The sequence below is a fragment of the Arachis duranensis genome, chromosome 5 (assembly GCF_000817695.3).
Source record: "Arachis duranensis cultivar V14167 chromosome 5, aradu.V14167.gnm2.J7QH, whole genome shotgun sequence".
Lineage (NCBI taxonomy): Eukaryota > Viridiplantae > Streptophyta > Magnoliopsida > Fabales > Fabaceae > Arachis > Arachis duranensis.
Genome location: NC_029776.3, coordinates 13042132 through 13059769, shown reverse-complemented (window position 1 = coordinate 13059769; position 17638 = coordinate 13042132). Strand labels below are relative to the sequence as shown.

Genomic DNA, 17638 nt, shown 5'->3' with positions numbered 1-17638 from the left:
GAATCTTAATTTTCTTTTTGGTAAGGGAGAGCTTATCTTCCCCTTTGTATTTTGCATTCTCACATCAATTCATGGAATCTTTTTCCTTCCCAGTATGAGGAATGCATAAAAGACTGTGATAAGGCTGTTGAAAGAGGAAGAGAACTAAGATCAGACTTCAAGATGATAGCAAGAGCTTTGACCCGGAAAGGAACTGCCTTGGTGAAGATGGCTAAATCCTCAAAGGATTTTGAACCTGCCATCGAGACTTTCCAGAAAGCACTTACAGAACACCGCAACCCAGACACATTGAAGAAACTTAATGAAGCTGAAAAGGCTAAGAAAGATCTAGAACAACAAGAATATTTTGATCCAATATATTAAAGAATGGCATTAGGTTTTGTAAGCTGTATACTCTATCCATTTTATTTTTCTCATTTGGCGAGTTTTGGCATGCAGGAAATGAATACTTCAAGCAACAAAAGTATCCCGAGGCTGTGAGGCATTACACAGAGTCTTTGAGGAGAAACCCTAAAGATCCTAGGGTAATTGTTAATGCTCATTGAAGAGAATTGGTGGTAGTATTTTTCTTATTGGGAATTGCATATGCTAATTCATTTGGATGCTGTGTTTTTCTCAGACTTACAGTAACAGAGCTGCATGCTACACCAAACTAGGGGCCATGCCGGAAGGTTTAAAGGATGCTGAGAAGTGCATTGAGCTGGATCCAACCTTTGTAAAGGGTTATACAAGGAAAGGTGCGGTACAGTTTTTCATGAAGGAATATGACAAGGCTTTGGAAACATATAAGGAGGGATTGAAACACGACCCCAACAATCAGGAGTTACTTGATGGCATTGGAAGGTACGTTATTGTCTATATCGCTCCATTCCTATGTTTACCTATTTGAACTTCCCATGCACACTGCGGTAATGTGTGTATAATATTCATTTCAGATGTGTACAACAAATTAATAAGGCAAGCCGTGGGGATTTAAGTCCCGAAGAATTGAAGGAGAGACAGGTATGGTTTACCGTCACTCTTTGAAGCTTCTAATTGCTGTAGTGGATTCAGTTAGGCATATAAATCTTTATCTATTAAATGAACATATATATTACGTTTTGTATTCTTGTAGGCGAAGGCAATGCAAGATCCAGAGATACAGAACATCCTCCAAGACCCAGTAATGAGACAGGTATGCATCCATTTATGTGCATTTTGTACTTCGAATATGTAGATATGCTAATTAGAGTTGGTTTTGCATGCAGGTATTGGTTGATTTCCAAGAAAATCCAAAGGCTGCACAGGAACATACGAAGAATCCAATGGTGATGAACAAAATCCAAAAACTCATCAGTGCTGGGATTGTCCAGATGAGGTAGAATTTATGGGAACTGAGCTGGCTGGGTGTTCAAGCTAATTAAGGAGTAATTGACAGTTATATTTCCCATTGCGACTCTTGTATTGCTGTAGAATCGATTTGATTTACAAAACGGTTGGGAAATGTTGGGTTGTTTAAGGTTTTCTTTTTTGGTCTTTGCCTTGTTTATAGTGTATCCAGATGATTCGAGTAAAATTTTGAACATTTTTACCCCCTCGTGCTTTTGCGGTTGTTGGTTCAATTTATATTGATTTTGATTTTGATTTTTTATTTATAATCTTCCGGGGTAGTCTGTGTCTTCTGGGCTTGGTAGTTTGAGGTGGTGCATGATTTGGTTTGTTTTGTCAGGCGGTTCCGACCCCGGAGTTTTGGTCCGTTGTCCGTTTACAATGTAAAGTTTGTAAACCAACTTCAGGAATTTGGGCCTGTTATACGGACTCAGATTTGGGCTAGTTTACCGGCCGAAGACCTTTTGGGCTAGTTTTTGTTTGTTATTTTCGGCCGTACTTGATTATTCAGGGTTTAACCAAATATCAAAAAGTTTAAAATGAGTAATGACGGTATTTATGACAAAATAAATAAATAAATAAATTATATTTGGTGTTATAGAAGGTTTGGTGAAATTCTTATAAAAGGATGGTTGAGGAACGGAGAAACTAATTAATCAGGACTCTTCGTTTTTGTTTTGGTCAAAGACGAACTGAATACCAAGGAAATTGTGTGGATCATATAACTTGGTGTTTTTTCCTCCTGGTTTTTTTTTGTCCTACCTATAAATTACGAGGGAAGATAGGTGATATAACTTGATCATACTTTACCTTTTAAATTGTGTGGACTATATAACTTGGTCATTGTTTAGTATTTTTATTCTTTAGAGTAAAGTATTATTTTTGTCTCTAATATTTGGGGTAAGTTTTATTTGTGTCTCTAACGTTTAAATCGATTTATTTGTATTTTTAACGTTTATAAAAGTGATTAAATATTATCCTACTATCAATTATACTGACAAATTAGATTATATTTTTCAATTATTCTCATTTAAATATATTCATTCTCAATTAGGTCTCACTTGGATATGTTCGATTTTAATATTATATCCATTATTTGTGTTTAGATTCAATTATGTCCATAGAAAAGTGAATTATGTAAACAATGTAGGAATTAATTTTAACTTTTGATGAGCTATTTTTCGGAGTAGATTATCGATTCTATCCTAAATATTTGTATTCTAATTTTAAGAAGAAATTTTTAAAACTCAAACTAAAGCATTCATGATGTGTAATTGACGGTAGAATAATTTTGAATTACTTTTACAAACGTTAGGGATACAAATAGGACTATTTAAACGTTAAAAACACAAATAAAATTTATCCCAAATGTTGGGAATAAAAACAATCTTTTATTCTTATTCTCTATCTATAATTTTTTCTTAGTATATAGATAGCTGATTATTTGTTAATATCTCAGCAGTGACCAATGATCGGGCACCACTATTGATTGTTTGGTTTATTCGTACGCTCAGTGAGCTACATAAAAATTTGCATCATGATTCACGAGTGTAATCTTTTAATATATATTCATTACGAATTGTGTGTAGCTCTAGCAACTAATGCATATGGTATCAATCGAGTTCAAGATGAAGGAAGAAATACGCTGTCTAAGTCATGGTCAAAATGTCAGATCATAAACAAAAGTAAAAGTGGGTGGTTGCGAATGCTAATATGCCCATGCCCATTTCCATAAAGGCATAGAGAAATGGATGCACATCACTTAGGCGTAGCTTTTTTCGGTTTCTGTATGCTTCCATTCCTCTGCTTTTGAAAGCAAGTATGGTATAGACCTTGATCGGCTACATAGCGTAGAAGATCTATGTTTCTCTCTATCTTATCCTTCAGTGATAGATATCAATATCATACACAAGAAGTCATTCATAAAGAACATTACAGAGGGAAGAAAAAAAAAGTTACGAAAAAATAGTAAAAAGAATTACTATTTACCATATTTGATATCATATAATAAAAAGGTAGTTATCGTTATTTAATTTCAGTTGCATGATTGAAGTATATAAGTTAATAACTACTTGATCCGTGCATTATATCTCGTACCAATTAATGTTATAATTTGTCAACGTGCTACATAATACAGAAAAACAAGGGGTCCTTATCCTTGAGGTAAAGAAAAGAAAAGAGGAGGTTATAAGTAACTTAACACTTTTTAATCTAAATATGGAAAGAAGAATGGTGTAGGACGCAGTTACGAAGTGTCTAGATATTTTAGGTAACTGTGGTGTTGGAAGTAAAAATTGGACCGTTCGATTTTTTGACATAAAAATCGAATTCTCCAATTTGTTTTTAAATAATTAAAAAAATTTGGAATACACAAATCGGACGGTTTAGAGTTTAGGGTTTAGGGTTTAAGGTTAGGGCAAATTTGTTTTAAAAAAGAAATCGGATTATCCGATTTCTTTTTCCATTGTTTCGGAACAAATTGTCTCACATCAACGTCTAGTACTCATGTTCTCTACATCCATGCACAACACACACTTTTCTGCCATATCGAAAAAAAATGAGCCTCAAAATGCGACTAAATACCCATTTTGGTCCCTAAAATTCATGCGATTACTCAATTTGGTCCATGAAATTCAAAATTACCCATATTAATATTTCAGATTCAAATTTAAGCACCAATGTGGTCCCTCGACTCTTTCCAGTGATGACTAGGCAAACAGAGTGCTCGTTTATCCTTGGCATCCAAACAAGTCAGAAATATCGTCGTTCTGTATATAAAGGGAGAAGAAACGATAGAGACCCAAAATAAATTATTTGTCTTCTTCTCTTCCTCTATTATTCTTCGTTTCTAACTTGTTTGGATGCCAAAGGTAAACAATGTAGTTTACTCATCATCTAGCGTGGCAGGGAGAGTGCAATCTCAGCACTTCGTTTGCCTAGTCATTGTCAGAAAGAATTGAGGGATCATATTGGTGCCCAAACTTGAATCTGAAGGACTAACATAGATAATTTTAAATTTCAATGACCAAAATGAATAATCGCGTGAATTTCAAAGAGCAAAACTAGAATTTAATCTCAAAATGCACTGAATCAAGATTAGGTCAAACTCAAATATGTTATAGGGTGGAACGGAACAAGAACCACTTTTATGAAAGAGGGTGCACAAAACTCAATAAAGTATGTTATTCACGCTGAATAATATATATTTCATCTCACATTTTTTTTAACTTAGAGCCGTCAAAATGTTTTTGTAGGTATACCTCATCTAGCTCACACAAAGAGGAGTTCAGATTCGGACCCACCAGCTATACCTCTCTCAAACTTATCACATAGGAATACTATTTAAATTACTTCATCAAAGATAATAAGATAGAATTTTTATGTTAAACTGAAAGTTATATTAAAATCTAAAGATAGTAGAAAAAAGTTTCAACTTTAATTAAAATATTTTCTTTAAAAAAAAGAGTAAAGAACAAATAAGTTTCTGTCTTTTTTTTTTTGCGGATATTTTTGTTTCTGGCCATTTAATTTACTTTTCTTCCATTTTATATCTTGATATGTTTGTTTGGGTGATTTAAAGTTTTGAAGGCAAGAATAACTTGAAAGAAATGGAAAAAAAACATGTGAAATGGAGAATTCACGAAGATATGAGGATTTGCTAAATTCATGGCGACGTGTACGCGTGAGAGGAAAGTCTGTCAGGCGACGCGTGCGCTTGACCCACGTGTACGCATGACAAGCATTACAGGAGGCATTTGGACGGAGGGACTAATCCGTACAACTTTTAAGAACGTCAGGTACTTAAAAGTATTTTTCAATGGTCAGAAATGAAAATGTCCGCGAAAAAAAATTCAGAGATCTATTTGTCCATTACTCTAAAAAAAGTTGAGAGAAGTGAGTACGCTATTGTTACGTTGAAATAAAGGTAAAAATTCTGGTGAAGTCGACTTCACGTGAAGTTGATACCTGAGAGCTATTAGATAAAAATTTAGTCAATTCAATTAAATTATCTAACAGCTCTCAAGTATCAACTTTATGCGAAGTAGAACTGAATTTTCATTCGAAATAAATCAAATAATAGATCTGTTACTAGTTTTATGGGGAGTTGAGCCCTCATGACTACAAATGACCTTGAGGAGAGTAGGAGGCTATTTTCTCATAACGAAAGGTTGGTTAAAGACAAATCATTTGGTAACATGCATAACCAAACCCCTTCAATCATCCCGTCTCTTTTGAAATCAACTCGCGACAGGTTGTTATTTTATAGTTAACTATCCAACTTCAGTATAGTTGATCACTAAATCAGGATCTTGATGACAAAGATTAAATCTAAGTGGGACAGGAAGATTAGTACAGTATCCACTATCTTATGTCCACTACTTCAATTATTCACCTTTACATAAAGATTTTGCGTGCATCAAATTTGTGTACTTCAACCATATCTAGTAGCCTGCGGATGCAAGAAAATAAAGTCCATGATTATCTTAGTAAAGTACGACCAAAAAGCAAAGGTGGAAAGCAAAAGAAGACACATTCATATTAAGACCAGATTATAAAATTATCACACCTGTTAGTCTGTTACTCTCTTATTCCTCCAGACTGTTATTGAGTGGAAGGAACTTGGATTGTGCAAATTGCAAAATAACTAATGATACAAACATAGACTATTAACACAAGTTCTAGAATTGAGAGACGCTATAACCTCATTTTTGCTCAATGGCAGGGTTCATCAAGGAAAAGAAGACAAAAAAAGAAACATCAACTCACAACTTAGATTAGATACATGATACATCATACAAAATCCATATATTACAGAAAACGACACTCAAACCAACACACACCTAAGTCTTAGTCATCACCAAATCTAAAACTTAAACATCCCAACAGCTGAAACTAAGCATTTATTAGTTTAAGATTGGAGAAGTTTGAAGAGAGTGTGTGGAAGCAAAGCGATTAACCAAAGCGAGGGCGTTACTTGTGAGCTGAGCAACATGGAGGACCCTGCCTCTAATGGCTGCCTTGACGTTGCCATTCATGGCACGGCCACCAAAGCCATCAAGACATGTGTTGTCGTCGGTGAGTGCAGCACTCACCCATGTCTGCACGTTGCTCATGTGCCACTCAAATTCCTCTCCCACTCCTTCACCCACGCGCCCCATCTCCCTCACCGATTGGCTCAGCCTGTCTATGCTGTCCCCCATGTTTTCTATGCAGTCCTGTACCGCTCCTAACTCCCTTGGCTTCATCTTCATCTCCTTCGCCATCTTCTTCACGAACGATGAACACGACCGTGTCCTTGATATGCTCACTGATAAGGCCGCCAGGGCTAGTTGCCTCTTGCTTTGGCCAATCACGCCTGCGTAGCTCATGAGGCATTCCACGCAGACAGCAGGGTAGCGCGTTGCTCTGCATGAAGATTTTATGAAGTCTTGTGGGGTTGTTCCACCTGCCTGAGTTACAAAGCTCGCCAGCAAGAGAGGCAGTACAAGAATAACTCCATGTCTTACTACTCTTGCAGCCATGTCTGATATTGCGAACTTCAATTACTACTAAGTTGAGGGGTATAGAGTTCCAATATATAGGGACTGACAACTTGAACAACCACTATTCGCTTGCTCAAATAATGTATCTTGCCCATGCCTTTTGCTTTATATTATTTTTATTATTATTGTAACCGGGCTATACTCTGTCTTTTCTTAAACTGCTTTCCCACTTTTCCTAAAGGAAATTCTGTTTAACTTTTACCCAACTTATTGAGTGGTGAACGGTAGTTTTGTTATGGAAAATTGTTTGGACTTTGGAAGTAAAATATATATATATATATATATATTTTATTTCAGTGTTAAAATGCTTTGCTTAAGTTATAAGACAGTTATCAATAAAGCAGTAGCAGGGCTCTTGAGTCGCGCATTAAGGAGCAATCTACAAGATTTTTTTAGTTTACTACATTGGGTTAAGTGTAAGGTTATTGAGATTTGATCCCGTGACAGTGAAACTATTTAAATCTCTCACTACTGAACTTGGCCTAATAGTAAATGTTCTTGCTTTTCTTGTATTTTTGGATGGGTAATGGCCTAATGGGAGATTCTAGATGATTGTGGATACCAAGTATATATCAGCTACCTTTTATTTTTTAATTTTTATTTTGTATTTTGTATTGACATATCAGCTACTTACCAAGCGGAATTCGAGCATCAAATCAAGCCATGATTGGGCCAGCTTCAGTCAGTTACTAGCATGCCTAGTTAGTGACCTTAAAAAAGGAAGAAAAAGCAACGGCATCTTGACCGAAGAGAAAAAGAAAAGCCCTACCTCCTTTATGCCTACCCTTATTATAACATAAATCTTGTTATTTGTCAATGAAGTTTCTCTATTAACATTTATCCAGTTCGCAAACCTATTACAATGGGTTTCAACGAAATCAGCACACTTGGCCTATTCAGTCAATATGGTAACAGTGCTATATGAAGTCTACTTGTTCTGACGAAAATGGTGTAGTTGGCTAGTTGCTATAACCAAAGGAAAAAAAAATTGATAGTAATTAAGGGAAATTCATTGCGAGAAGATTCTGAGCATGAAGTATATAAGTGGTTTTCAAATTAGATTTCATACTTGATCAACTAGAGAACCCAACCGTAGTTGTAATTCAAAATTGACAATTGTTTGATACCATATCCCATTGGAGAAATCTGCTACAACACAATTCTTTTGTATAATAAAATACTACAATTATCAACAACAAATATTTTCCACAGATTTGTAACAGAAAAAAAAAATATGCACACTAAACAGTAATGTACTTGAGTAGAGCCCCGCGAAGCTTCTCCATATATTCTGCAGCTTGTTTCTGCAACAAAATAACATGGAAACATGTTATGTCAAAACAAGCATTATTCTCCAGAGACACAATTGGTATATATTTACTTGGTTACTCCTATGTGCATCCGCTATGTTTTCATCAAGAAGTGCCAACAGAGATCTGTTAATTTCACTGCTCTCAACCATCTGCAGCAACTGATGTTGCATTGAAGAAAAAGTAAAAGTTAGATTGACAAGTTCAACTCAGATAACAAAAGTACAACTAAGTGAACGATGGCGAAGAATACATACAGTTGCTTTGACATCCTTAGAAGTCAAAATTTTGGTTAGGCTTTCTCTGGCTTTTATAAGCTCACCTTGCATCTTATCATATGCATCTGTAACATTAATATACATCATTGCTCTGCTCTCCTGTGCAGTTACTACAACAAAACAAGCAAAAGAAAAAGTAATAAACCTATTCCTTCCTGAATGGCTTTCTCCAGAGCCTCCAGCTCAATCAACCTGTCCTCTGTGGCCTGTGAAAATGCTGCTCACAGTAAAATAAGCTGACGAGCTCGCCCAAACAAACATACAAGTAAGAGAAGATGAGAACCTCAGTTTTGTTAACAGCGAATCGAAGCTGTCCTAACTCCGATTTAAGTTGCGAAAAGAATTCTTCGTTCAATCTACAAAAATGAATTAAGGTCAGATGTGCTAAACCAAGAAATGTAGATGAATGAAATTGTGAAATTGTACCGGGGTCTCATTCTTGCAATCTCGAATTCAATGTCCTGAGCTTCCGTGTCAAGTAAGTATTCAATTAGTTCTTGTGGATTGTCAGGAGGAATGCGAGACTAGGTGTTCACAAACAAAAAATGATTAAAAAAAAAGAAAAGAAAAGAAAATTGGGGGAATGAAGTTAGGATTAGAGTACCTGACGAAGTTCTTGGCGACGCTGTTTCTCTTCACGGACCTGACGGTCAAATGCTTCGCGAGCGTCGGCATCTCTCTCGAGGCGCCTTTTGAACTCCAGTCTGGCTATGTGGCCAGTTTGGGGTGGCCCAAGGATGCCTTCAGGGTCCTTTCTTCCCACAAAACAGCAGATAAGCTTGGCACTTGCAAGTTACAACAAAAAGCAATAAATGGAAGAGAATAGTTACCCAGCCAATACATCGAATTGTGGGCGTGCGAGTATGAGTTCGAGGACGAGTATGAGTATGAGTATTAGTGCCATGATTCCAAGCAGTGGTGGCCATGCCAAAGCTAAGGGCTGCCATTCTTATCACCTTCTTTCCCAAGCACACTCGCTCTGCAATCTATATTATCCCTTCTTCCCAGTTGCAACTCTCAAATCATGGATTAGGAAAGGGTATCATAGTAATTTGGTAATTGTCTTTTTTTTTTTATGGATCATGGGTCGGATAGACCGACCCGGAAAACCCAAACCAGGAAGAACATAACTCCTATCCTAGCACTTAAGTCTTACCCGCTGTCTACCAAGACCTTCTCCCTATTAGAATTACTACCGCTGTTCACCCCGTACAAAAACGACCCTATATAAAAAAAAGACCTTCCTTCGTCTCGAAATTTGGTAATTGTCTAATTGGGTTCTTTCTGCTATGGGCTGGGTTATTTCATATTACATACTAGCACATGTATAAGTATATGGACCAATGAAAAATACAGACAAAAATGAAGGCAGAACAGATTCACAAATCGCAAGTTAGAAAATCTATTATTACCCATATGTGTAGTGTATTGTGTGTCAGTGAGTGTGTTGTGCTGGTGTCTTGTACTTGAATAAAAAAAAAAAAGCTTAGAATATCTATTAGAGTAAGTTTGAAAATTGAAATATCCGGAATTAATTTATATAAAATTAATTTTGTAAAATTTATTTTGATCAAAAATGAGTTAACCTAACTTATGTTTCGTAATTTTTATTTAAAATAGATTATACTAAATTAAATAGTGTTTGAATTACATTATTCAATATCATTTTTAGATGAATTACAAAAAAATATGAATTTAAATAATTATTTTATATTATCTTATAATTTTATTTTAAATATATAAATAAATTTTAATATTTTTTTTAATACTCTCAGTNATAAAAAATTATATATATATAAGAGAATATTAAAAAAAAATATTATAAAAAAATAATAAACATAAATAATGAAAGATATAATTGATACATAGAAAATAAATTTCAGTTCAATGAAAAAAATGAACGCAAAAACTACAATTTGTAGTATTTGTAAACGTGGGTTGAAGAATAAAAATCACTTCTATATTCAGAAGATACAAAAAGTTACCAAATATAAAGATAAAGTGTTCAAGAGACTAAACATGCTTCTCTTCTTCCCAACATAAAATCAAACACATCTTTAAGGATTAATCCATAGCGAATTAGAACACTATCTAAAAGTTTGTCATTGGTCAATAAGATGTTGCACGCATAAAATACAATTCAAATTGCTAACACTTAACTTAAATAGACTAATTACCACTAAACCAACTCAAACTTAAATTTCACTTCTATTATTTATTTGAATTCGCTTAAAGCACTGGTCTAGTTCTAGTTAAAACGATTTCGAGTGTTAAAAGTCTTTTTTGGAAAGTTTTAGAGAGCTATAAAGGTCTGGCATATGCAGAATCTAGATAATGGCTAGGTTCCGCATGGGTAATTTTTATTATTTAATTTTCGTTAAACATGCCCCCTAAACTTGTGCAGTCAACTCAACAGCAATGGACAATTTTTATTATTTAGTTTTAATTATTCGATTTGCACGGGCATGACCTCACGAAATCGGTAATGGTTCCCATTCCTCTCAACAATTAGCCAGAGATCATATATTTCATATTCAAACAAGTTTCAAGATAGTGATACATATATTTTGTGACACACGAATTTTCTTTTCTAGCTGGTACGCACGTCAGAACAAGACCTCCCCTATTTATTTATTTAATTCATTTGAACCTCTCGTATAAAATAAAGAATAAAATATTTATAATGTAGTTCTATTGACAAACTAACCAATGACAGAGTATCATGTATAGCAAAACGAACTATATATAAAGGGTGAAGCGGGAACGAAAGAACAAGCAAAAGAAAAAGAAGAGATCTAAAGAGAGTTCAAAAATGGATAGTTATAGGTTGACGATGATGATGGCGGTGGTGTTGATGATAGTAGTTACCTTTGGCGAGGCGCAGACTAATGCATATCCAGCTTGTGCTACAGAGCTAGTACCATGCGTGGAGTATAAGAACTCCAAGAAGCCACCGAATGCTTGCTGCAACCCTCTCAAAAACGTATTCCAAACACAGCTTGCGTGCCTCTGCCAGATTGTATTAACGCCTGCATTCCTTGAGAGTTTTGGTTCCAACACCACTCAAACTATCCGATTTGTCCGCTCTTGTAACCTCAATCTTAGCGTCTCCTTGTGCCAAGGTACTATATAAGTCACCATCATCTATGTAACAATCTCCTCATCTTTGTAACTTGTAAGGCCCATATTATAGTTTGTTTAAGGATTATTTTTCTAATAAATACTTTTGATTTTTAAGTAATATTCTTTTATTTTTCAGACGCTCTTTCAGCTCCGCCTCCTTCAGTGTCGGTGAAGCCCAAAGGTAATAATAGTTTAATTTTTTGATGCACCATTTGCATTGGTCTAATAGAAAAGAATGCTTAGTCATATAGTACTTGGTTCTTGCATTGCATCTTCTCAAAGGTTAGAGTTGAATGCGAAGATAAATTAAAATGGTACATTTTCTCTCTCTGTTTTTTTTTTCTTATTTATTTATATGCAAACTATGCTTTTAGAAGATGATGACATTTGAGGGTATTTGGTGAAGTTCATTTTTTTTCACTGCATTAGATTCTATATATATAAGTTGTGACTTGTGAGTCAATACCATATCTGTCTAATTGTAACTGTTAGTAGGGGCAGAGCCTTATGCAACAAAAGGGGTGTGACCCCCAAATATAATTTTTTATATATAAATTGTATATAAATTTTAGTTTTATTTTAAAACAAAAGATTTAAGATTATGTTATATATATTAAAATTAGTCATCAAAATTAGCCATTAGTATAAAATATATATTAAAATATAAATACAAATTGAAAATAAATTAAATTACACACTACATTCAACTCAAAAATCTTAAAATAATAAATTTAGGTCTCTCATCTTATAAACTTCTCGCTCTTCCTTATTTTCTTTCATGTGAGACTAATATCAATGCTTCTTGCACTTGTAACATTAACAATCTATACACAAATATATTTGTAATTGATTTTAATGACTATTTTAGTATATAAATAATATTTTTTAAAAAATATTTTACATTTTTTCTATTAAAAATTTAATTTTTAGCCCCTCCCTCAAATTCAATCTAGTTCTGCCCTGCCTATTACCGACCAAAATGTCTTTGCATAATCGTTAGGAATTATTGAATCCATTGTTTCAATTATTTGATAATGTGTTTATGAAAGATATCGTCTGAGGACTTACTGAACCAATTGTAGTTATTGTCATATTTACTTTGTTCAAACAAACATAAAAATTATCCGGTTTAATGATAAGGGATCTAAGTCACTACAACGTGACAAAATAAAATAAAGAAAAAGAAGGGAGATATAAAATTAAGAAACAGGGTTTATAGATAAAATAATCACATGCATGCGCGTGTGTGTATATATATATATAAAGCTAAGCATCCTTTCACAAATTGTTATATTATAAAGATGGGTTTATATGATTTTGTTTTGTCGTCACAGTTAGGAAGTGAACTCATCACACAGTCATAAAACTATATATGCTTTTCTTTTTCCAATGGTTGCAGCAACAGCCGGAGCAGATGAAGGAGGTGCAGGCAGAGTCGCATTGAGCGGGTTCTCCTTCCAACTATTATTTTGGTGTTATGTACTGTTTATTTATTAGGAAAAACCCTAAACCCTGTACACTGGGGTCCAAGTTTATGCATGCCTCATCTGTCTCATTATCATATATGTCAGCATTCTGAGTTCTGTTGTGATCATTTTTTGTTTCCCATTTGCATGCTGTTTTATTTGCTAAAGAAAATTAGTTGTATCTAGTGTCTATTATTGTTTCTTCAATCTTCATAGATACATATATATATGATGTAGATTGTAGAGACTTCATGCTTTATCAGTCTAATAATATAAGCAGCTTCTTGTCATGGATCAGTGTTGCAGATCGATACATTATTATTAACTAGTATATGTATGTAGGCCACGTTTCAGTGGCTAGAAATTGACCAACCAACGAAGAAATGACACGTGGTGTTCTTTAGTGTTGTAGTTATCATAGATGATAGGATATAACCAGATTGTCCAATATAAAGGTTTCGTTTCCAAAATCCAGCAACACAATGGACAATGAACAATGAGAAAAGAAATTTATTTATTTATTTTAAAAATGGATAAAATTAATATTAGTTAACACAAAAAATTTAAGAGAAAATTTTATTCTCTTTTCTTACAGATGCTAAAATGACATTTTTCTCCTTTCTATTTTATAAATGTACATTTCCTTTCCTTCTAACTTTTAAAAAAATCTCCTTTTTAGTCTATTTTAAACTTTTTGTATTAATTAATGTTAATTTTATCCATTTTTTAAGAAAAAAAATTATTTTTTTAAAAAACCCATTAACAAAAATTTTATTTTTTTATCATTAAATTTTTCTTACCAAAATACTCTTTAATAAATTATTCTTTTATTGATTAAATTGTATTTTTACCAAAATATTTTTTTAAAAAATAATAATTAAATTATTTTTTTTTTAAGATACCTACCCTTCAATAATTTTTTAATTATTAAATTGTGATTTTACTAAAATTTTTGTTAATAATTATTTTTATATTTACTATTAATTTTTTGATATCAATATATATTATTTTAACATTAAATAAAAAAATCTTACTACTGTTAATATGTATAACAATTAATATATATTGATATTGGAAAATAATCTTACTAAAATTTTTTATTTAATGTTAAAATAATATATATAGATATTACAATTTAATCAATAAAAGAATAATTTATTAAAGGGTATTTTGGTAAACAAGATTTAATAATAAAAAATAAAATTTTTGTTAGTGGGTATATTTTTAAAAAATAATTTTTTTTAAAAAAAATGGATAAAGTTAACATTAGTTAACACAAAAAATTTAAAATAGACTAAAGATGAGGTTTTTAAAAAGTTAGAAGGGAGGAGAATGTACATTTATAAAATAGAGAGGGGGGGAATGTCATTTTAGCATTTCGCATGAGAGATAAGTGGAATTTTCTCAAAATTTAAAATAGATTAAAGATAAGGTTTTTTAGAAGTTAGAAAAGAGAAAAATATACATTTATAAAATAGAGGAGATAAAAATGTCATTTTAGCATCTCACAAAAAAAAGAAGTGAAATTTTCTCAAATTTTAATTTTGTTCAAATTAATGTTTCATTAGTATATTGTTTATTTTTTTTCCTTTGCCAATGTTTAATAAAAGCATAAACTTTATCCAAGTTGATTAATGAATTTATCGCAACTAAACGGATCATAATCACGGTCAACACTCAAAATATCATATATGTCATGCCTGTAGTCATTCTAGCCACCAATGGACATAGCAACCAGAAACTACACCATGTATGTATTATATTATTATGTTATGTTACAAGTAGTGTATGTAATAATCACTTATTACTAAAAAACTTCGAATATAAGAAACATAAAGTTGTGATATGAACTTTTACTACCTCTGCCGAACTTGCTCACTGCCAAACACCAGTAGCTACCAGTGCAGTGACACCTATATCTACATGACTTTTTGTTCTTCAATTTGAATGAATGTACTTGGTCATCGACATGGTACAAATTATATCGGATTAGTAGTATTAGTATTCATTGTGCTTTGACCTGATGGGAAAAGTTGATTTGGATTGGTGAAATTTAGAAATCAAACGGTTGAAGTGATGCATCATATTCTCTTAAAAGTTTTGGTTGATTGACATTATTAATGTAGTTTAATCAACGGATGGTTCTACTTCATATCAAATTCAAAGATTACATACATAATAAATTGAATGATCAAACTAAAGGGCTTTTTAGAGGGAACAGGATTATGGTACAAGATAGCACAGAACTTGGCGTAGACTAGAGTTTTCAATTTTGACACGGGTCATCAATTTGGATGTTCTTACTTTATGGGTTGTCTCATCAGTTTCATGCCATTGCCATATATGCTGCATTGAAAATCCAGTTCTAGACAAGACATCGGTCTAATGGATCCAACATTGGCATTACCATATTATAGTTATAATGGCAATTCATGTCAATTGTCACCCTCATCTCAAAAGCAAACTTAATAGTCATTTAATCTCGAAGAGTTTTTTTTTTTTAAATGAAGACTAAATGTTGTTTTTTTTTATAATAAAAAATATTATCTGCAATGTACACTGTCCTTAAAAATTTAATTATGATATTTATTTTTTTCTAAATACAAATTTAAAAATAGTGTAAAGACTTAATTAAATATATATATATAATTGAAAATTTATAAAATTATAGGTATTAATATAATAATTAAACCTATTTAAAATTAAAAGAGAGAAAAAAAGATAATTAGAATTTTTTTTGTTAGTTTGATTTAAAAAAAATTTGTAAGTATATCCAATTTTTATATATATTAAATGTAATAATATTTAATAGTATAATATTTGCTATAGTAATGACTCAAAATATTAACTCATGTAAACAAAGATTGAATTAGGTGGCTATTAAGATTCCAAATTTGAATTAGGTTCATTATCTTAGGACCCAATGCACATGAAGTCTACATATTCCTTCTCAAATCGGTTCAAGTAGAATTTTCTTTGTTAGTTAGAGATGGTAATAGATACTTGTATGAACGTGGCGGATCTTCTTTCTGTCTATCACTTCTGTTTTAAGAAAAAATGCCCCATGTTTCCTCTCCATCTTTAACACAAGGTCCTATTTAATTATCTTCTTACGTAAAATATAAATACTTACGACTATCTACAATATTCTTTGAAAATTAAAAAAAAATAATAAAAAGGTCATAATATAATAATTATAAAATAATTAACTCAATATAATTTAACACAATTTATAATATATTAATTATAAAAAATGATAATTAAAACAAAACATAAAATATCTTTTAATATAATAACATAATATAATTTTTTGGGATGAAACTGAATTACGTAGTGACAGACTTAAATGGCAAATAAAATGAGTTAGAAAGAGAGAAATACAAAATTAAAGTTAAAAATAAATCTAAAAGATAAAAAATTTTGAATTAGAAAAAAAATTAAGATTACTAAATTCAAAAAATAAAATTTAAGATATATATATAAAAAGTACTTATCTTTTTATTTCTGTCCATTTTACGCAGACAAATTTTATTTAGTCTCAAATTGGAGTAATTTTTGCGAATAACCATTTCGCTGGATTTTTTTATTATCCTAATTTTCGTTATTAGCAGTTGTTGCTACAAGAATCATGTTTTATCGCATGTCAGGGGAACACTACTTCAACATCTAATCAAGTTCATTGTTCATATCCAGATTTTCTTTATTTATTTGTTTCTTCTTCTTCATGTTAACATTCAAAGCAGTAAAAATAAAATATTCTATACATTCTATATCTATTAATAGAAACTAGGATTATTTATAACTAGATGATTATAGGCACTAACGAGTCTATTTGTAAATATCTTAATAAATTTGTATGTACATCAAAGAATCAAACTCCTTATAAGTAATAAGTTATAATAACTTATAATAATAAATATCTTATACTCTAATCAAGGATTTGAATTTTATAAATGACAAAAATTATTTTTTTTATAATTCTTTCATAGGGTTCGGAAATGGAAAGCATCAGAGCGTTGTGTATCTTGTAGGATGTGGTTGGAGTGCTATGGTGTATCTCTATATGTCTGGACCCCGGAGACCTTTAAAGCGATTGGAGGCCAGTGGGACAATGTGATACAGTGTGGTGTCCCAACGGGAGAAGGGGCATCTTTTCGGGTAGGAAGAGTCCAAGTTGATACCGAGGAAGTTGACGTCATAAGAGAAAGGGTTCACCTTGTGGTTGGGGATGCTGAATTTACAATCCTTGTGAACGAGAGGGGTGTGGAGGATGGTGGGGCGACAAGCTCAATGGAGAGCCACGTGGTCTATGGGGAGAATGGGGTTGAGGGCCACGAGGACAATTGGTTGAAGCAAGTGGCGGTCCAGTCGGATCCGGCAGCGGAGCTAATTACCGGTGAGGTCAACCAGGTTCACATGGGGGAGGACAGAATAGTAAATACGGAAGTGTTGTTGAATGATACTACCGTTGAACAGTTTGAATTTCAAACCCCTAGGCTGGGAACTGATTTAGTGTGTTGTACCGTGAATCATGGAGAAGCGATCTCTCA

At 32.6% G+C, this 17638-nt stretch overlaps 4 protein-coding genes across 5 annotated transcripts in view; 2 read left to right on the top strand and 2 right to left on the bottom strand.

The window, feature by feature from the left end:
• Positions 1–1574, top strand: part of LOC107488210 (hsp70-Hsp90 organizing protein 3-like) — a 2997-nt gene extending 1423 nt beyond the window's left edge. The window contains 6 exon segments of the mRNA XM_016108918.3: positions 94–369; positions 426–524; positions 620–843; positions 936–1002; positions 1115–1174; positions 1248–1574. Coding sequence (XP_015964404.1) covers positions 94–369; positions 426–524; positions 620–843; positions 936–1002; positions 1115–1174; positions 1248–1361 — 840 coding nt within the window. The 3' untranslated portion in view covers positions 1362–1574.
• Positions 1575–6120: 4546 nt separating this feature from the next.
• On the bottom strand, positions 6121–6983 carry LOC107488208 (pectinesterase inhibitor 9). The gene has a single exon (XM_016108917.3). The coding sequence runs from the start codon at positions 6888–6890 to the stop codon at positions 6273–6275; it is 618 nt and encodes a 205-aa protein (XP_015964403.1). The 5' UTR covers positions 6891–6983; the 3' UTR covers positions 6121–6272.
• A 965-nt stretch (positions 6984–7948) lies between these two features.
• LOC107488207 (uncharacterized) lies at positions 7949–9589 on the bottom strand. Of its 2 annotated transcripts, none has more exons than XM_052262420.1 (8): positions 9330–9589; positions 9104–9250; positions 8926–8960; positions 8783–8855; positions 8645–8705; positions 8479–8564; positions 8293–8382; positions 7949–8215 (listed from the first exon to the last, which is right to left on the bottom strand). In XM_052262420.1, exons 1-8 carry the CDS (start codon positions 9444–9446, stop codon positions 8153–8155), a joined length of 672 nt encoding a protein of 223 aa, XP_052118380.1. In that variant the 5' UTR covers positions 9447–9589; the 3' UTR covers positions 7949–8152. The 2 variants fall into 2 exon arrangements, with proteins under 2 accessions (XP_052118380.1, XP_015964402.1); XM_016108916.3 differs by having other exon boundaries at positions 8926–9023; positions 9330–9535.
• Positions 9590–11244: 1655 nt separating this feature from the next.
• LOC107488142 (non-specific lipid transfer protein GPI-anchored 7) lies at positions 11245–13378 on the top strand. Its single transcript, XM_016108833.3, has 3 exons — positions 11245–11621; positions 11759–11803; positions 13022–13378. Exons 1-3 carry the CDS (start codon positions 11312–11314, stop codon positions 13117–13119), a joined length of 453 nt encoding a protein of 150 aa, XP_015964319.1. The 5' UTR covers positions 11245–11311; the 3' UTR covers positions 13120–13378.
• Positions 13379–17638: the final 4260 nt, after the last annotated feature.